The 21,563-nt window shown below is 43.0% G+C and overlaps 1 protein-coding gene across 1 annotated transcript in view; it reads left to right on the forward strand.

Annotated features, from left to right (window-relative positions):
- The window catches only part of LOC125740341 (polymeric immunoglobulin receptor-like), a 35,297-nt gene extending 14,002 nt beyond the window's left edge, over positions 1 to 21,295 (forward strand). Inside the window, exons 2-6 of the mRNA XM_049011329.1 lie at positions 4,810 to 4,938; positions 14,527 to 14,847; positions 16,225 to 16,381; positions 16,695 to 16,985; positions 21,035 to 21,295. Coding sequence (XP_048867286.1) covers positions 14,812 to 14,847; positions 16,225 to 16,381; positions 16,695 to 16,985; positions 21,035 to 21,117 — 567 coding nt within the window. The 5' untranslated portion in view covers positions 4,810 to 4,938; positions 14,527 to 14,811 and the 3' untranslated portion in view covers positions 21,118 to 21,295. The remainder of the gene's footprint in view (positions 1 to 4,809; positions 4,939 to 14,526; positions 14,848 to 16,224; positions 16,382 to 16,694; positions 16,986 to 21,034) is intronic.
- The last annotated feature ends 268 nt before the right edge of the window (positions 21,296 to 21,563 follow it).

The following is a 21,563-nucleotide window of genomic DNA, read 5'->3' on the forward strand; positions in this document are numbered from 1 at the left end:
CGATAATGGTCTGTGGTGGTAGCATGTTGACTGACTGATTTTAGAATTGACTGCAGTCTTCTTTGTGTCCACTATATGGCAGCAGTATACAGGAAATGTCTTACTCTGTCACGGCTGCTGGTGTGTGTATAAATTCACATACTCTGATAACAAGTAATTCTGCCTCCAACTGTTTGTCAGGGATCTGGGTAGGAATGTATTACATGCCGACTGTACATACAACAGAGATGGGCTCCTGGGAGAACTTTGCCAGAAGTTGAAACACGACTTTAAGAATAACACTGATACAGAAGTGGATAGTTTAGGTCCAGAGAGTAAAAATCCAGTTTTAGATGTTGTTTCAAACAACTAGTTGTGTAAAGTGCCACAGACACAGAGTACTCAGCTGGTTGGTTGAAACAAAATCTTGGTCTGGACTTTTACTTTCTGGACCTGAACTATCCACTGCTGCACTGACCCCCTTCTTGGGGGAGGGAGTCAGTCCAGACCAGGTCCCGCCCCCCAGCTAATAGGCTCCCTGGAAGCTGAAGGGTGTTCCAGCTAGACAGTGCTAAGTGATCTGAGTAATGGGGGGAGCACGGACACAACAGAGGGGGAAGTACCCCCCCCCTCCCCCCCAGGAAGTAGAAGCGGAGGGTGAGGACAGCTCACTTAATTATCAATCACTGTTTCTCAGTGGTGCTATACTTTGTCTCTCTCGCTGACAGTTTCTTGCTGATGTAGAGCCCTGGGCACTGCTCTTCCTCCTGCTCTTCCTCCCCCCCTGCCCCCAGACACCCTCCCTCCCCCAGTGACACACACCCCATGGCAGTGCTGCTGGCCTCCTCAGCACATGCAGGGCTGCCCTTATAGGGCCACACATGCCACAGCCAGTCACTGCTGTAAAGGACGACGTTGGTCAGGTGGGCTGTGGTCTGTCAGTAGGTGACACAGAAGACAGCAGAACTCATATCAGCCAATCAGAGAGGAGAAAGTGGGTTTTTCATTGGACTCCTCAATCACAGATAGAGACAGATAAACAATGCAGTTTTGGAGAATCAGGAAGTGAGTGTCAGTCTCCACAGATCTGAGGTCAGTGAGACACACATAAGGCTCCTCTGATGCTCCTCTTCATCCTCTGATGGGCCTCCAGGTGAGAATCACTTACTTCAGGATGGTTATTTCTTCACTTCGTGTTTATAATGACTAACAGCAGATATCCCAGGAAAATGTATAAATTAACTATAACTTGACAGCATGTAGTTCAACCCTTAACTGTGTATGAGCCCTTCAATGGACGGACATCATATGGATTAATGTCGGGTAGGAGGTTATATTCAGAGTACAGGCAGTCGTCAGGTTACAAACCAGATCCGTTTCCAAAGTTAGTCTTTAAGGTGAATTTGTAGGAAAGTCAGAAAAGTAAATGCAGTACATGATAATTATCATTATTATTACTGCTATACAGTAAAAAACAAAAATACAGTACTGAACATCCAGCCAGCAAGCCGCTGAAGCCGTGCAATGATTTCAGGAGCGTCACTAATGGCGCGTCTGTTTGTTATTACAAACCATTGTATTTAGCCCAAATTTTTAATATAAAAGGCTTCATGGCAGTCCGATCGTAAGTATGAGCTGTCCGTAAGTTGGCCTCCTTAACTCGGGGACTGCCTGTAAAGACTTCTGGGCTGACTGACTGATTTTAGAATTGATTGCAATCTTTTATTTGTCCACTATGTGGTAGCAGTACACAGAAATGTTCTAATTCTATTATTACAGCTGCATGATGGACTGACAAAGTCTGCAGATATACTGACATATTGCAGTACCACCATATCTGTACCCGTAATAAAAACAGTGACAGTGAGAAAATCATTTGTGTTTTTATACACTGACACACATTTTTACAATGTGGTCTTATGGACATATATTACTAATAAGGGGCGGCATGGTGGTGCAGTGGTTAGCATTGTTGCCTCATGCCTCTGGGACCCGGGTTCGAGTCTCCACCTGGGTCACGTGTGTGGAGTTTGCATGTTCTCACCATGTCGTCGTGGGGCTTCCTCTGGGTACTCCGGTTTCCCCCATGGTACAAAAACATGCTAAGGCTAATTGGCGTTGCTAAATTGACCATGCGTGTGTGTGCGAGTGAATGGTGTGTGAGTGTGCCCTGCAATAGGCTGGCCCCCCATCCTGGGTTGTTCCCTGCCTTGTGCCCATGGCTTCTGGTATAGGCTCCCTGCAACCCAGTAGGATAAGCGGTTTGGAAAATGGATGGATGGATTATTAATACCCCTATGACTGTGTGAACTTTTATATGTAATACAACTTACAAATGTCATGATGTACCAAACAGGACTTAAAGATGGATGAGAAAAAGCAACAAAGAACCTCAAATAATTTTTCAAATGTTTATTGTTTTACACAAGTAGCAAAGGGGTTCATAATAAAATAAAATATGTTGGCCTATAAAAAAACAAAAATTCACAAGAGACAAAATGAAAAGCAAACAAACAGCAGGACATGACAAACTTTCTGTGGTCAATCATTTCTTTAAGAAATCGGTATGGGCACAGAACCTGCTCAGTATTTGGAGGGGAGCGTCTGTAAAAGCACAAAAAAGGAACACGTTCAGCAACGGTCTCTGCAAGGGGATTCAAACCCACACGCTTTAGCGTTCGGACACCTACAAATTGTACAAATTAGAAACTTTAAAAATTACAAGCTAACGTTAGCTGGCTCACTGGAGAAGCTCTGCAATAAGGGGAAACGTGTCTAATTTACGCCGTATAAGCTACCATTAGCTAACTAGGTAACAGCTACCATAACTCCAAAGTTTAACTGAGATGTCAAGAAAATCAGTTACTAGCATACTTGACATTGCAACATTTAGTCCGAGCCATTACAAATGTAAACCACATAATAAAATTTGAAATATACACGCCAATACGGTAAATAATAACCTTAACAACACCATATTCGCTGCAGCCTCCCGGATCCTCGTCTTCCGGGTCGTTTGCAGGGTGCGCGTGACGTCAGAGGCAGAGCGTGCAAATGACAGAGAGTGCGCGTGCTGCAGCTCGTACTGACAAGTAGCGACAAACGTAACAAATATTGCGGCAAATGAAATACTTTGGTGTACGGCAGAGGTGCAGAGTTTGCTGGAAATTTTGACGGACTACAGTATCCAGGAACAACTAGATGCAAAATACAAGAAGTCCGAGATATCTGTTAAAATACGGGGCTACCTTCTTATATGTGCAGCACGATTCAATTGTATTCGCTTAGTTGCTTACTGGATAAATCTATGAGGGCTGTGTGTCAATGCACGCAAGACAACCCCAGATAAATCGCAAAATAAGGACAATCATGAGCTCCGATATTCTGTGCAGTAGTGCTGTTCTTCAACACAAAAGACAACGCAGGAAACAGAAAAGCACAACACAGAAAGTAGCACGGTGATAACGAAAACGTGTTCAGGCCTGAAACTTTAAGTGCAATGTGTGCGCTGATCTGAGAGGCAGTCATACTAAGTCACAGTGAGTACACCCACAGAGGCGATCCTACTGGGCCTCTTGTTTTCGTATTGATCCACAGAAATTAAAAGGACCTAATGCAGTGGCACTTTAAAAACTGTATAATAAATAATAAGGACTGAAACAAAGGCCTGAGGATAGACCCTCTGTATGCAGCACAGTCTCACCTCAAGTAACTGAAAATATGTCAGCTACTTTATACTCGTGCATAAGAGAAATATGCAGGGCTGCCAATTCTAACGTATGTGGTGTGACACACGCTCTCTGACTCTCGCACTCATGCCAGAGATCTTTCTTTTTATTATTTTTTTACTTTTTTTAATTATGCATGCAAGAGATCTTAAGACAAGTCTATATTATTCCATTATGAACCTAAAATTTGCGGCATAAAAAGTGCTGTGGTAGTTTCAAACCATACTGACTACAACTAATGAAGCTACCCTGTGAGCTAAAATGATATTTTGTAAAGACCAACTATCAGTTGTTTTATGTTGCTAAAATAAGATTTCAAATATTCTTAAAATATCTGTTGCTGTAAACAACAGAACAAAGACAACATCAACAATGTTTTCCTTTTAACTGATAAGAAATACACAGAAAATGCATCAGTGGACAAACACACATCGTAAAGATTATAACCTCTGACAGTATGTACTGGCCCTCACTGTTTTCTGCAGTGTCTCTCCCTCTCAGCTCTTCATTTCACACTTTATTTTTGTTTCTGCAGAAAATAGCTGTGAGTTACATGAATGACACAGGAAACCAAGCAAACTGACTTAAATTTTTTAAATATTTCCCCTGCACTTGCATGTTCGCCCCATGTCGGTGTGGGGTTTCCTCTGGGTTCTCCTGTTTCACCCCACAGTCCAAAAACATGCTGAGGTGAGTTGGAGTTACCATATTGTCTGTAGGTGTGCATGTGTGTGAATGGTGTGTTTGCCCTGCAATGGGTTGGTGCCCCATCCTGGGTTATTCCCTGCCTTATGGCCATAGCTTCCCAGATAGGCTGTGGACCCTCATGACCCTGCACAGGACAAGTGGGTATAGAAGATGGATGCATGGATGGATAATATTAATGGATATTAACTGGATACTGTCGTTCATGAAGTCTTCTTTACTCCGGCTGAAATTTTAATTTTATTACTGAAGGAGTCTATGCATTGATAGTTTATGTTCTTGAGTAACAGAAATGTTATGACTTGATGAAGCACTAGACATTCAGCCTTATGATTTTATCACTTCCTGTGTAAAGTGTCCACTCCCCCTTCACTCTGCCTGCTGTGTGTGAGACTAGAAACGACAGAGACAGTGAAGGTACAGAGGATGAGGAAGTGAGTGTCAGTCTCCACAGATCTGGGCTCAGTGACACACACACGTATGGATCCTCTGATGCTCCTGTTTCTTCTCATTGCTGGGCTCACAGGTGAGTGTCACTCATTACAGTGGAACTGAGTAGAGATCTCTCTCCTGCTCCTCCCCACACTCTCAGCTGCACTTTGGAGATCATGATGGAGATCTGCTGCTAGTTACAATAATGTGGTCCTGGATATTTTGAATACTTTTTGATGTTTAACAAATGACACATTCTTGCATACAGTGGAAGCCACTTATTGTGATCACGGTAATATGGATCAAATGCTTGGCACAGAGCCATTCCTGTACAAATACTGTTTAGATAATTCAGTTATAGTAATCAAGCAGTCTGCTAACACTGATCATTTTGGGTCCTTTTCGACATGACGACCTATAGAAAAAATGAAAACTGAGGTAGTAATTCTTTTTTTATATATAATGTAATTTCATTTTGATCGTCCTGTAACTTTGCCTTGCGGTAACCTGCCTGCTTCCATGGACTTACATGGAAAGCTAATTGGAAATTAAAACTTTGTGATTTAGAACTGAGATGCTTCAGGAAACTAGCCATAATACCCAGCCCTAATTACTATAAATTACAAATACAAAAAGTGCAAAATGTTGAATGGTACATTTTGAAGACCAACTGCATAACATTACAAAGTACTTTTGCAAAACTGTACTGAAAACAGTCTCTTTAAAGCAGGTTGTCATCAGCATGAACAAAAATACAATAAAAAAGACATAAAAATTCTACCCTGCATATAAATGTCACTAAAGAAAAAACTACATATGCAAATCTTGCATAAAATGTTGCCAGAGAAAAGGTTTAAATTAACCAGTAGAACCTGCAACAAAAAATATAGTCTCATCTGTAGTGCATTTGTTACATTCATAAAGAAAAAAAAGGTCAGATAAGGATAAGTGAACTCACCATTCACTATGTAAAGTTCCTGACAAAAATTATAAAATAATGAAACTCAGTGATACAGGATGTTAAATACAGAAATAGTAGATGACAGGGTTATGTATTTATATTGTAGATTTTTTTGTCGCTGGCAGTGTTGCTGACTTGTTCATTCTAGAAGCCCGTTTTTCAAAGCAAGTGCTTTGTTGGAAAGTGTGTTTCCATCCAGTTCCATGAAAATGTTCTGGATTACCTCAAAGGTGTAGCGGAGCTCAGCAGGGTAGCTTAGGTTCAGGGCATATATCAGCCCAAACAGCATAGCGACAGCTAATGCTACATTATCAAGATCCTTCAAAACCTTGATCCCCTCAAGGATAATGCCAATATCATCTGTTTCCTCATTTGAAACATGTTCTTTTATAACATAAATACCAATAGTAGTGTCCTCAATGGTCTCGTCCATGGCTCCTCCATCCATGCACTTTAGAAGAGACAAAATATGTGATTAAGACCTAATATCAAATCCTTGGTGATTTATTTAACATTTCTTGTATTGAGAAATTCCCACCAGAAAAGTTAGAATTTTGAACATTTCATTACAAGCAAAAACCAAGGAACATTTTAATAAGAAAATGTAATATGAGAAAAAAAAATCCCCTTGTACATACCACATATTCTCGCACAAGGCTTTCAGGATCTTCACCCATATAGATACAGACCCCTTTAATGATGCACTCTCGTCCAGCATCTACATCATCACACTGAAAGGAAAGAATTTGCTTTTAAGTAGAATCATATAACAAAGACAGTTGACAACAGTCACACATATACAGTGTTTCCGCTTTTAAGTGTTTGTGTTGTCACTGATTTATTAGCTGAAATCATGTTAAAGCAGAAGCACAACCTTTTGGGTTTGAAGAATTATATTTTGAGAAGCACGTCATATGACCAAGCTTAATTTTTAATTTGTGTTTTTGTAGTTGTCAGTTTTGTACTTGAAATGTCTAATCTGACTGAAGTGGTTCATTTACATGCACTTCTAAAGGTATTCACAAGCAGTTTTAATGTAACGATTGAGTTCTGTAAACAAAACTAGACTAAACCTGAAACAAAAAGATGCTAATAATATCCAATAGAAAGTCAAAATATAGATTTCTTTTCCCAGTATTCTCAACAACTTACCTTAGCCAATTGTTCAACAACCATTTTGAGCTGAACACCTAGCTTGCCACCTCTCTTTTGGAAGAGCCTCATCAGCTTCTCGGAATACATGTCAAGCTGGGACAGAAATTTTGACTGAAGTGGGACAGTAGTAATTTGCCTGAATTCTGCATTGACCTGAAAACAAAAAAAGTATACATAATTTAAAATGAATAGAAAATGTAGTAAATAAAAGTGAAGTTTGAAGTTTGACAGTTGTAAAACTATTTAAATTTTTAACTTGTTAAAAACATTCTAAAAATCATAAATTGATAGGTATGACATTAATCTGACCTCATTGACTTCAAACAGAGCAGGCCACCTTTCCATGAAATCTCCCACCATTGGTGCATCTCGAACAACTTTGTGTCTTCTGTGAGCGAATGTCCTTTCCATCTTGACTTTCACAACCTCTCGGTTATTCTTCTTCTTAACATCCAAGAGAAGAGCTTTTTGCATGGCCTCCAGACTTTCCACAGTTTCTGTCCATGGGTATGCAGGACAAAAATTCACCTCTGCTCTCTTGGCCTTTTTCACACCAAAGGCTGCACTGCGATTTCCTGCAGGTTTGTTTTTTAAAGAGTTAACTGTGACCTCTGGGCAGCCCAGCTTTCTCAGGTGTGTGCGGTAGTTTGAGAGTTTATATTTCAAACTAGTTTTCCATCCCCCGTATCCAGTGCAAGACCCCTTCTCAGTTAAACAGGGGTGTTTCTGGATAAGACTCTGAGCTACCTGTTCCATTTCCTTATCTCTCACATAGACTTTATACTGTACAATTTCCTGCACCAAAGAATCAAGGATGGTTGATTTCAACTTGGGGTCTGGAATAAGTGTTGTGCCGTTTTTAATGTAAGCCACATTTGCCTGCTGAAGTTTAATTTCAGCATCAAAGGAGAATTTTGGTACATAAAAAACATCGGGCCAAGAGGATCGAGAGCTTGTAGATTCACTGGATGACAGTACATCTGTATCCACAGTTCCACTTGATAGTGATGAAGAGTCATGCACAGAAGGAGGACTGAGAACTTTGGGTGTTTGGCCTGGATTGAAAACAGCAGGTGTATCTTCCTGCTGTGTGGAAGTGGGCCTTGACATATCAATGACTTTAAGAGTACCTCTGTCTTCTACTTCTGAAACAGATGTAAGATTAAGGAACTCATTTCCAAACAAGTTATCCATGAACTGAAGTCTGAAACGGCCCTCAAGTCCACACTGTGTCTTCACTTCAACTATAAGGTCATCAATAGACGCAGGAAGTCCACATGGAAGAGTCAACCTCTGAGAGCTGCCATCAGACAAGATGATCTTGAGTATCACAGGGGTCCCCATCTTCAGAGCAGTTTACTCTGCACACAGACATGAAAAGGAGCAAATAGGAAGACACCCAGTGATTTGGCACATTTCAATTATTTATAGATAAGCATTTCTAAAAACAATTGTATTATCTATTATGAAACCAAAAGTTAATCAAGTTGTTCATACAATGTTTGCACTACAATTACAAAAGCTATTCCAAATAACCAATGTGAGTGAAAATCAAAAGATGAATGAATTCTGAGTAAACACTGTGTAGCAGGTGAGGTTCATCATGCGGCTTCCTCCTATAATAATTTTTTTAAATGAGCAAAATCAAAAGCAAAATACAACATCAAATTGTTCACTACTATCCCACCTTTTATAATAATATGCCTTTTCAAAGTCACCATGCGAGATGATCCAATCTTGTAGTCATTTAGTGGATAAATGTCCTTAAGTTCACTCAGTGTCACAAGGTTGAATGTTCTTGTGGGTGCTGGGCTGAGGTCAAAGGCTCTATAATGCTCTCGATACCAACCACATAACTTTTTCACAATGTAGAATACATTGTCATGTACAATGCAGATTTGACAAATTTCACTAAATTCAGTCAATCCACACATTGCTCCATGAGCCAGTATCATTCCCTTCCTATAGGTAATGCCCTTGTATGTCACACACTGTGTAAGGTGAACCTCTGGTTTGTCAGAGAACTTTTGCCTGATGATCTGTGCAATCTCCTCATTTAGCAAGTCTACAGGTGAAGTGGATACAGCAGAGACCTCTAGATTAGACTTGTTCAGACATGGTGCACTCAGATGGTAAGCAATCATCATCTGATGCTTTGTGGCTAATGAGAGGGGCACATTCTTAAAGCAACTTGTGTGTTTGACAACTTTCTTGAAAAAGCTGTGTTTGCCCTCAAATCGCATTGTCCACTGACTGACAAGTGGACCAAACAGCCTTATCATTTGTGGATAGTGCTCCAAAAAATGGTGTTTCGGGAGCAGCTTGATGTCTGGGAACAGCTCTTGGTATCGCATCCTATGCTCTGTGATTTTACACTCTAAAAATGCCAAAGAGTCATCATCATGTACAGGGGCCACAATAAGCTCTGTGATGTCCTTCAGATCCATAAGAACAAGCCAAGCAGGCTCACCATCAGGTACATGTGATCCAACCAAAAAGGGCAAGAATCGGAGCAAGCTCCAGTTTTCATGAGCATTCCCTCCCACTGTTTTTGTACTAGAGAAACTTTGCGAGATGACATGAGGTTTATTTGTCTTATCAGCCCATTTGTATGTAAACTTCAGTAAGGCATTATTCAGATCAGCTAGTGTGAAAAGCTTTTTAGATATCAACACTGTTAAGCAGTGAGCGAGCTCTACTGGAATAATACCCTCAAAAACATCATGGGCAAGATCAGGTGGATAGCCAAAAATGGCATGAAAATGAGAGAGATTTTTTGTGAACACATTCCTTTTTCACTCCACAAAAACTTGTGCCTGACTCTTGGGCTTGAGTAAGATGGGTTTGATAAAGTTCCTTTGTTCTTAGACTGAAAGTACCGGATGCAACAGAATATAACTGAATATCAGATCTGTTTCCCGTGCAAAATCTGCAGTAATACTCTACAGAAAAACTCTGCAAAAACCCTGCAACACTATGTGCTCCCAGGTTGTCAGCCACAACACTGAATACTGTCCCTTGGACTGACTCACCCAACAGTGGGACAAAAATACCTTGCTCCTCCAGAATTTTTAGATCATGAAGAAGAGGCTCAAATACTTTTTCATAACCATAAGTTTTAACATCATCACTTTTGCACAAAACTGCCAAATAGATAGATGATAGTGAAGAGTGAGACCCCGGAGGCAAGTTAGCCAACACCCAATAAACAGCACAAAGCTTATGTTTTTTTCTCGAGGTACCAAGGGGATTGCAGGTTTCAAAGTCATCTACATATAAATTTACAATGATCCGTGGTTTTTCACAGGCAAGAAAACCATTTTCTTTAAATATGGAACCATCTCTTGAGGACTGAAAAACTCCAGAATGTGTTTCCTGCTGCTTTTGATAATTCTTAACATTATCAACAATATCCCTTTTGCTTAAAAGCTGCTCCAAGGTTTTCAAAATTGGGACATACTGAAAACTACGTTTGTTTTTTGCATTAAGACAATATTCGACAGGCTCTACAATGCTGAAGTTCTGCTTGTAATACTGCTTACGCAGGTAGGCCGTACTTAAAGGACCTCCTTTCTGAATAGAGCTTTGTACAGGGCCGTCAGTAGAAATTGCCTTTACAATCTCATTAATAATACTTTCGTTAACAGGGAGGTCTCTCTCATCAAAGATGCGACTCACTATGTCAGAAGATAAAGGAGCAGTTGCAAAACAAATCAAATGATGAAGTTCCCCCAAGAATTCATCAACAGCTTTGCTTGGAACATGAACCAAATGCTCTAACTTTAGTAAAGCAGCAGCAAATGTCTGCTCTATGATCTTCTGCAAATCTTTGGTGGGACAGTGGTGGATTGAATTAGCAGCAATATCTGGCTCTGGACCTACACACTCTTTACTATAATCTTCCAATGCAGGAGGACATTCTACAGTTGCAACTACTTTAGGTTTAAAATCAGCTAAAGTGTGGTGGCAGTGTTTTCTGTTTTTGTGCGATTTAAATGTACAATAGATATTTGTTTTAAAGTCACAGCCTAAAAACATGCAGGTGACGGTCTCATTTCTTTTAAGATGTGCATTAATATGAGAAAAATAATCTCTCTCCGATGTTAAATTGCTACAAGCACAAAGGTGGCAACTTAATATTCCCTTCTCTTTGTGAGTGACCCCTGTAGAGTGGATTTTACTTTGGTGGACACTAAGGGCATTCCAAGACTTAAATGTGCATGGACAGTTCTGATATGTACATGGAAAACGAGAACTATGTCCAAAATGTGGATGTTTCAACTTGTAGTTACTCAAAAGCTCTAATCTACTTAACACAGTTTGTGTGCACCCCTTACATCTCCACACAGGAGGTGCCAAAGTCTGTAAGAGATAAAGTTCTGATGTGAGATGAAGATATTCATTAAGCATACTAGATTAGTACAAATTAAACCAAAAAGAATTGATACTTACCATTACTGAGCCTTTGAATATGATGAAAAATATAATGGGGCCTAGGGAAAAAAAAAATCAAAATAAAAAATTTGACATAAATTAATTCTGAGACCACATACAAATAAAGTCAGTGCAGTTGTAACACATTCTGAGTGACAATGCGTTTAATAAATGCAAATGGCATATTTATTATGTAGATGTATGAAGAAATTCAATGTGGCGCCGCCCTTCTGGCATTCATACATTTCATTCAGAATAGTCAAAGCAAGCATTCCCCAAATTCTATTGCATGTAATCAACCTGAAGCATACAAACACACAGCAAACACCATTTATGCTTCCTCCAGCTGTTTTTTTTCTGGCTAAGTACAGTTATTTATGCTACTATTTACCCACTATTCTCACTAAACCGACTTCAACTCAGCTGTTTTAGTGCATTACAAACATTGTCACTTTACTCCAGCCATACAGAATTATTGTTATTCTGTTCAGATATAGATTTTTCTGCTCATTTGTTAATCTGACTGCTCATTAGACATTACAGTCAATTTTAAGATCTCTGATAAATTTTTACAAAAATGGCCTTATCATTATTTGCAGGTCATTATATAGGTCTCTTAGTGATAGCGATCTTTTTTTATGATGAAAATGTAATAAATAATAATTACGTCATCGTGAATCAGTAATTGTGGATTTACCACAGTCTCTATGAATAAACACTATATTTTGAGGCTGAATTTTAAAGCTCTTGGACTGGATATGAATTAGGGCTACACGATATATCGTTTTAGCATCGTCATCGCGATGTACACACGTTCAATAGTCATATCGCAGGAGGCGCGATGTCAAGTAACGCAAATTAAATTAAGCAGCGCGCCAGCGCTTTTGATATTTTTGCTAAACTAGCAAATGCCACGAAGTGCTTATTCTTAAACAATCCACAAAGGTTTGTCAATACAGGGGTCACCAACCTTTTCGAAACTGACAGCTACTTCACGGGTACTGAGCCATACCAAGGGCGACCGCGAGCGGGGGCTGGGGGGGAGAGTGTTAGAGGTATTTCGACTAGCACGAGAAGGGGGAAGGGGTATTTAAACTTGCGCGAATGGGCAGAAAACCTAAGCTCTATGGTGATTTGTACTATTTTTAGAAATGCCTTGCTGGTGACCCACTTCCGGGTTCCACGTCGTTCGCGGGCGACCCCTGGTCTAATATAATTTAGACTAATATAAGATGACATGTGTCACGATTGTATCCCAGGAAGTTCCGCTGGGTTATCTGATATTTTTCCAGAAAAGAATGCGAAGCAGTGAAAGCTGGTTTTCAGTTAATTTACTTGGTAAATAAAAAGTGAATAATACAATAAAATACCACGAAAAACGCCAACGCTGCGAGATCGGCCACCGCAGGCAGATCTCGCGCACTACAAGAAGTAAATGTCCGATTTGACTGCAATCTGGAGTTTATTCTCCGCCCCTGCCCTCTGTTTTAATCCCTAATTTTAGATACAAGTATAATTTTAAAAAGGGCAATGATTAAGTTATTATAATTGGCATTAATTTGGAGCAAAATCATCTTAATCTTTGTAGAATGATTAATTATTCAAATACAGCTATTCAACTAATTAGATTTCATGAAATCATGAATTTTAATATCGCGATATATATTGCAGAAAGAATAAACATCGCAATGTGATTTATACCAATATCGTGCAGCCTTAATATGAATGCTTGGAAAACTTAGCTAGATCATCTAAAGGGTAAGCTATCCATCTCAACTGGCATATTACACTCTACCATTCACGAGAAGCAATAGCAGGAGGGGCGCCAGTCTAAGTATTTCCTCGTCTCGTCACTCCCAACCAGCTCGTGTGAAAAACCAGCACTTCGTCTCCCAACATCTTATTTACAAAGAAAACTTAATTAAAACTTTCGAAATATCTGTTTATTGACAGCTGGCGGCTACTTTACAAACTCTTACAAAAATACAGAAAACTTTTTTAACGGTTTTCAGACCGGGTTCTCACTAGCTAGCTCGGTACAGCACATGAATGAAATGTTGAAAATGTAAAATAAATGTGCTGAACATATCACCCACCTAGCAAACAAGAGATTAGTTTGGTTTGCTTACTTGTTTCGTAAAACAATCTCGAAGGACCTTTTCGTAATTGAACGTCCTGAGGTTTTGGCGGCTTCTAGCTCAAAAAAGGCGCAATATTTCTTCTTCTTCTGTGTTTTTGAATGGCGCAATCAGGTCTATGTCCGCCAGCTGCATCATCGCCACCTGTCGTTAACCAAGTAGTAGGGCTTTCTGGCGCCTTTTTACAAACATTCAACTTCCGGTGGTGAACAAACTTAATTATTAGTTTTTCCATTAAGACATTTTCAGTCAACGTGATGAAATCTAGCACCATCATTATTCTTTCTAAACATGTAAAATAAACTTGATTAATTTATGTTCACAGAGTGGACATGAACTTATTGGGCAGAATGAATTAAATTTATTATAGTAAATCCAAAGACCCCTGATTTCCCTTTTTTTCAGTGTAGTGACTGTGTGTGAGTGTTTGCCCTGTGACAGACTGGCATCCTGTCCTGGGTGTTCCCCTGCCTTGTGCTCTGTGCTGCCTCAGATCAGCTCCACACTCGCTGTACTGTACTGACCCTGTACTGGATAAGCATGTGGAAGATGGATGGCTGAACTAAAATACATTTAAATACTTTCTGTATCTCATTCTTAAGTCAAATACCACAGAATTAAGTTTACAAATGAAGCCTTAGTGTCACAGGGGTGTGGTCGTCCCACAGTGACAAGCCCATTCATTCACCTCATCTAGGCCTTTTCCTAGGGATTTAAGGTCCTGGTTTTCCTCTCAGACCCTAGAACACACTCCCAGACTCAGATTCCCGATCCCACATCCCGCTGTAGCCCTTCCCAAGATCCGACACCTGTTTTGTTTTCCTGTGTCTCTCCCTTGTTCTTGTGACAAAATGACAGTCTTTGTCTTTTAAACATCCCCGTGGTTCTAATAAACGAATGTGACCCTAATCCAAGCATTATACAAACATTATACAGTTACTTAGAGATACTGCGATGTGGAAAATGTGAATTCAGTTGGTTGTTCTCCCTGCAGGTGCTGACAGTGTGTCCACAGTTGGATGGGTGACTGTACAGAGAGGAGGATCTGTCACCATCCCATGTTTCTATGATGACAGATATAAGGCACATGTGAAATCCTGGTGTAAAGGGAGTTATTGGAAGTCATGTACTCCCATAGTACACACTGACTCTCGACAGGAGGGTAACGTGTCAATCAGAGATGATCCTGACCAGCGAGTCTTCACTGTGACCATGAACAATCTGACAGCTGGGGACTCTGGTTGGTACTCATGCTTTGTAAATATTAGTGGAGCTTCAGATGTTGGAGATCGGGTTTACCTGTCAGTCACTGAAGGTAAGATGTCTGTACAAAATATCTGATCAGACCCTTTTCGTACATATATTTCTATATAAGTATGAATGCAAATGTTCATTGTTTGAGCTGAAAATGACTGTAAAGTTTTTATTTGTAAATAAGGATGGAATTAAAATAAATACAAGGAATGAATCAGCCAATGATAAGCTGCATTTTTGTACATTAGGGTCCAAATATGCACATTTATCATTTATGTGATAAATACAATCAGAGAGAAGTAACAGTATCAGTTTAAATGGGCTACATCAGGGGTCCTGCAACTTTCAGGGGGAAATTTGGGGTTTGGTGGCAGGATTGACTCTCCAGCCACCGGAGAAAACTTCACACTGTTCCATTCCATCCGAACTAGTGTGGGGCTGAGGTATCACCTGCCGTACGGCTGCTCTCAGGTTCTCATCCCTGAGGAGGGTCATTGTGTGGTGGGTGTGGCAACACGCTGTATCAGGACACACTTCTTACCTCCCTTCAGGGGTGTAACTTTCTATCCATCCATACATCCATCCATACATCCATCCATCAATCCATACATCCATGCAAGGAACAACCTAGGATGGGACACCAACCTGTCGCAGGGCATGCACACACAGACACACACACACACACACAGACCTGTACTCATATCTTTGTGGGGAGTCTCCATTCATTTCTATGGGCACAACCCTAATCCCGACAATGAAACCCTTTACCCCTACCCAGCCCTAACCTTAACCATAAGTAATCAATCAAAATACAAGACTCTTGGCATTTTTAGTTTTTTTTATTGCAGTCACATATTTTTAGAGAACTGAATTTCTCCTTATGGGAACTGAAAAAATGGTCCCCACAACGTCAAAATGACAGGTTTTTATTACATTGTGGGGACATTTGGTCCCCACAATGTAATGTCTATCTGACCTTTACAAATACTCAGATACAGCCATTGCGCAGTGGGGAGCCAGCACAGTGAGGAGTCCCTGGAGGAAACCCCACGATGACACGGGGGGAGCATGCAAACTCCACAGACACAGAGCCATAGCAGAGAGTCAGACTCTGGTTGCAGATGTGTGAGGCAACAGCACTAAGCACTACATCACCGTGCCATTAGCAAAGCAGATTTTAATATTCTTTGTTTAATATTCTACCTTTTTATTAATTTGTGCATAAATGGTGTAATAGGGAGAGAGAGTTAATCAGCCTGGTAATTTTCATACTGTTCCTGCAAGTGTGTCCACACTGAGACGGGTGTCTGTACAGAGAGGAGGATCTGTCACCATCCCATGTTTATATGGTGACAGATATAAAACTCATGTGAAATACTGGTGCAGAGGGTATAATGTGAGGTCATGTACTCCCATAGTACACACTGACTCTCCACAGGAGGGTAAAGTGTCAGTCAGAGATGATCCTGACCAGCGAGTCTTCACTGTGACCATCAACAATCTCACAGCTGAGGACTCCGATCGGTACTGGTGTGGTGTGAAGCATAGTGGAGCCTCAGATGTTGGAGATCGGGTTAACCTGTCAGTCATTGATGGTAATGAAATGCACAGTATGTAACATGTCATTTAGCCAGAAAGGAAGGACATTAACAGAAATATTAAAGGAAAAGATGCTTTAATATTATAAAAATCTGCATTTTATTTTCATTCAATGTGATAAACGAGACTTGGAAGAAATAACAAGTGACAGTTTAAATGGACGACTACATGGGGTTAAATATGATAAGTAATATGTTAAGAAATGTCAGTTTATTTGACAAACATTTACATATGCATGTTGTAATGGGCTGATATTCATAAACATTTCATTGCTATGCAAATCTTTGAGTGTTTTATCTGTGTGTTCAGGTCCTCCAGGGCTGTCTGTGGACAAACAGGAGGTGACGGGTGTGGATGGAGACAGTGTCAGTGTTCAGTGTTACTATGGAAACAACAGAAGACATAGGATGTGGTGTAAGATTGGGGGCTCCTGTGCATCAGAGAGATCAGTGAGTTTGGATGGGAGGCCTGTCCTGATCAGGGATGACACAGTAAATAAAGTCCTCAGTGTGACAATGAGTGGGCTGGAGAGGAAGGACACTGGCTGGTATTGGTGTGCTGCTGGAATCCTGCAGATCCCAGTTCATATTACTGTTAAACGTAAGTAATTCATTTAAATCTGCCTGTGAATCATTTATGCTTGAATATAAATAGATAAAAACTAATTAACCCTACAGTTTCCTTCATGAAGGGGATCTGTGCTTCTTTGTGGGGATAGTCCCCTATTTTCAGATATTGTGAAATAAGGTAATTTATTGGGATTATAGTTTCTATGCTAGTGGCATGGTGGTCCAGTAGGCGGCGCTGTTACTTAACACCTCCATGTTTAGGGGTTTGAATCTGGCTTCTGCTCTGTGTGTGTGGAGTTTGCATGTTCTCCATGTGCTGTGTGGGTTTCCTCCCGCAGTCCAAAGACATGAAGTCAGGCTAAATGGTGTCTCTAATAGAGAGTGTGTGTCTATGTAGCCTATGACTGACTGGCATCCTGTCCAGGATGTACTCCATCCCTGTGCCCTGTCCTGCCTGGGATAGGCTCCAGGCCCCACATCCCTGACCAGGAGAAAGGGGTAGAAGATAGATGGGTGGATGGCTGTAGTTTTATGTGTCTATGAATGTATTGGAATATTGACTTGCACATCAGCCTTTATTCTTAGAGAGACATCCTGTAATTCAGCTCTGATAACCTCATCAGATACAGATCACGCTCTGTTTGTTACACCTGGAAGCTGTACTGAGTCCTCAGGATGCAGCAACTGGTAGTTTATGATCAGTCTGTGATATGACAACAATTTTCCACAGACATACAGCCAGTCACTTATGTATACAAATCTAGACAAATCCATGTAGCTTGCAACTTAATTCAGGCATTTTTCATCCTTGTGGGGATGAATTGTTACTACTCAATTAATTTCAATTCAATTTTATTTATATAGCGCTTTTAACAATAGTCATAGTCACAAAGAACTTTACATATAACCGGCGCAAACCCCCACCAAGTAAGCCTGAGGCGATACTGGCAAGGAAAGACTCCCTCTAGCAGGAAGAAACACACATCAACATTTGTTCAAGATTAATCATTAATTTATCATTTTAAAGAAGTGAAGATATAAAAATAGTCCAAAGGAGTTGTGTGCAGACTAGCTGACATGTCTGTAGGTGGTTTTTCATTGCAGCAAATTCCAATGTTACAGTTGTACTCTGTAATATCTGTTCCAGTGCTGCATGCATCGATTGTCTGAAACTGCTTGTCTAATTCAGGGTCCCTATGGGCGAAAGGCAGGGAACGTCCCATGACAGGGTGCCAACCCATTGCAGGACACACTCACACACACCATTCACTCACACAAGCACATCTACAGCCAATTTGACAACTCCAATCAGCCTCAGCAGGTTTTTGGACTATTGGGGAAAACCAGACTCCCTGGAGGAAACCCCACGATGACACGGGGGGAGCATGCAAACTCCACAGACACAGAGCCATAGCAGAGAGTCAGACTCTGGTTGCAGATGTGTGATGCAACAGCACTAAGCACTACACCACCATGCCATTAGCAAAGCAGATTTTAATATTCTAAATAGATTTTAATTATTATAGTGTCAGTGTTCAGTGTTACTATGGAAACAACAAAAGACATAGGATGGGGTGTAACATTGGGGGCTCCTGTGCATCAGAGAGATCTGGGAGTTTGGATGGGAGGCCTGTCCTGATCAGGGATGACACAGAAAATAAAACCTTCATTGTGACAATGAGTGGGCTGAAGAGGAAGGACACTGGCTGGTATTGGTGTGCTGCTGGAATCCTGCAGATTCCAGTTCATATTACTGTTAAACATAAGTAATTGATTTAAATCTGCATGTGAATCATCCATCCATCCATTTTCCAAACCACTTATCCTACTGGGTCGCGGGGGGTCCGGAGCCTATCCCGGGAGCAATGGGCACGAGGCAGGGAACAACCTAGGATGGGTGGCGAGCCCATCGTAGGGCACACTCACACACCATTCACTCACGCATGCACACCTACGGGCAATTTAGCAACTCCAATTAGCCTCAGCATGTTTTTGCACTGTGGGGGGAAACCGGAGTACCCGGAGGAAACCCCACGACGACATGGAAACTCCACACACATGTGACCCAGGCGGAGACTCGAACCCGGGACCCAGAGGTGTGAGGCAACAGTGCTAACCACTGCACCACCATGCTGCTCCCTCACTAACTCCTACAGCTATTAAATTAATAATAAACTGGGAGCATCTTACTTAAAATAAAACTAATAAAATACAACTAAATTGTTTTATTCATTAAATCTTATTGATTTAAAATTTATACAAATTTGTCATACATCCATTATGGCACTTTATCCCGCTGATTAAACAATTGTAGTTAGATACTGTCATGACCTGCTTGTCGGCTCCTCATGTGTGCCACGCCCCCTGCTTACCCACGTGTTCTTTCCTGATCGTACCCAGCTGTGTCTGATTATTTTCAATCAGTCCTGTGTATTTCAGTCCGTATCTTACCTGAGTCCTTTGTCTGTCATTGTTGTTAGCTGTAGTATTGGTGATGGTTTCCTGTCTGTCCCTAGTCGCTAGTCCTAGTTTCCCCCAATAAACCCCCGTTTTGCCCCGATACCTGCCTGTTTGCCTGCTTCGTACCAGCTAACCCGCACGATCACCTGCCTGCACCACCCCAATCGTGACAGAATGACAGACCGTAAGAAAAGGAGGAAGCAGAGGAGAAGGAAGCACCTGGAGGAGCCGATCAGTCTGGACGCCTGCTCCCTCGCCAACCCCTGGCCTCTCGCGGAGGGCGAGAGAAAGGAGCTCGTCCTGGGCTCTGACCCAGAACCGCTCTACCTGGGAGCCTACTCCCTAGCGAGGCTCTGGGCTCCCAGCGACGACGACGAGGATGAGCCCTTCACGTTCCCTGGGCTGGAGCCTATCCCCCCGGAGCAGCTACCGCCCCTGGACCAGTACAGTTACTGGCCCGAACGACTGGCAAATTGGGGAGGTTTTAGGGCTGTAAGGGACTGGATCCCCCGAGTGCCCCGGGTCCCGAAGAGGATCGCGCCCGTCTCCCCCTCCCAGGACTTGCCAGTTCTGCCTGCGCTGTCAGCGCAGCTCCCGCCTCTGCAACCTGCGCAGCCGGAGCAGCCATCACCGCTGTCCGCTACGTCTGCGCAGCTTCCTCCACCTGCGGCTTGCGAATCCGAGCAGCCGCCGCTGCCTGCGGACCCCGATCCCGTGCAGCGGCCGCTGCCTGCGGACCCCGATCCCGTGCAGCCGCAGCTGCCTGCGGACCCCGCTCCCGTGCAGCCACCGCTACCTACGGACCCCGCTCCCGTGCAGCCGTCGCTGCCTGCGGACCCCGATCCCGTGCAGCCGCGGCTGCCTGCGGAGACCACGCCCAAGGCGCCCTCTCTGCCGCTCCTACAGCCTGCAGCTCCCGGGCAGGCGCCCCCCCTGCAGCAACCTGCAGCTCCCGGGCAGGCGCCCCCCCTGCAGCAACCTGCAGCTTCCGGGCAGGTGCCCCTTCCACTGCCTGCCCTAGTGACTTTGCCTTCAGTGACCCCGATCGAGGGCCGTTTTGTCTGTGTCTCGCAAGGGAAGGGGACACAGACGTCGGACTGGGGTCCCACCCGCCCTGCCCCCTGGCTCGCCCTCCCTCGCCTGCGCTAGGGCTCGGTTGGCGCCTGCGGGTCCTGGCCCTCTGGGTCGGCTGTCGCCTGCGGGTCCCCCTCCGCGGCCTCGTCGCCCTGCCTCGCTCCCACCTCCGGTGCCTGGTCGGTCGCCTGCGGGCTCCCCGACGGCGGCTCCGCTATCGCCTGCTGGTCCACCCGCTCCTGTGCCTCCTCTGCCCCTCCGGGGTCCCCTCCGGCTCCGGCCTCCCGGCCCGCTGCGGCCCCTCTGGCCGCCTCCCATCGCCCGCTGGGGCTCCCTCGGGTTTTCCCCTGTTCCCCCGCCTTCTTCCCTGCCTCTGTCCCTCCTTCCTTTTGTTCCTCCTGTTCCCGCTATGTCCCCTTTCCTGCTTTGTCTTTCTGCCTTCCCTGTCCTTTGTCAGCTCCTGTCTCACGTCCTGTCTCTTGCTCTGTTTTGTGCATCGGTCCTGTTTCCCGTCTCTCGTTGATGGTTCTGTTTTTTTTGCTCCAGGTCCCGGTTCCCGTGTCCCGTCTGTCGCCTCCTCCCTGGCACGCCCGGTGAAGCGCGCCTTTGGAGGGGGGGTTCTGTCATGACCTGCTCGTCGGCTCCTCATGTGTGCCACGCCCCCTGCTTACCCACGTGTTCTTTCCCGATTGTACCCAGCTGCCTGCCTGCACCACCCCGATCGTGACAGATACTTTACCCAACACCCGAGGCCTGCAGCGGGGCGTCCGGGCCTATGCCAGAGCCCCAGACTTGTGGTGCTAGAGATCGACTTTTATTTAAATTAGAAATATATTATTTTATACTATTCACAAACAAGACAGATTAATTAATAGAGGTAATGTGCTTTCTGCCAGGATGGGACTGCTGGCTGTCTGCTTCTTACACCCAGGACCAGCGGTTAAACGAGATGTTACAGTCACTCTGCAGTCACCCTGCAACAATTTGTCAACCGGCGGCCATTTGTTTCATTGTTTGCTTCCTTCTCATGGGCTTATCGCTCACGACTCCAAAAGCTCTTGTGCTGACGCCCCGT

Source organism: Brienomyrus brachyistius, chromosome 4, assembly GCF_023856365.1.
Source record: "Brienomyrus brachyistius isolate T26 chromosome 4, BBRACH_0.4, whole genome shotgun sequence".
Taxonomy (NCBI): Eukaryota; Metazoa; Chordata; class Actinopteri; order Osteoglossiformes; family Mormyridae; genus Brienomyrus; species Brienomyrus brachyistius.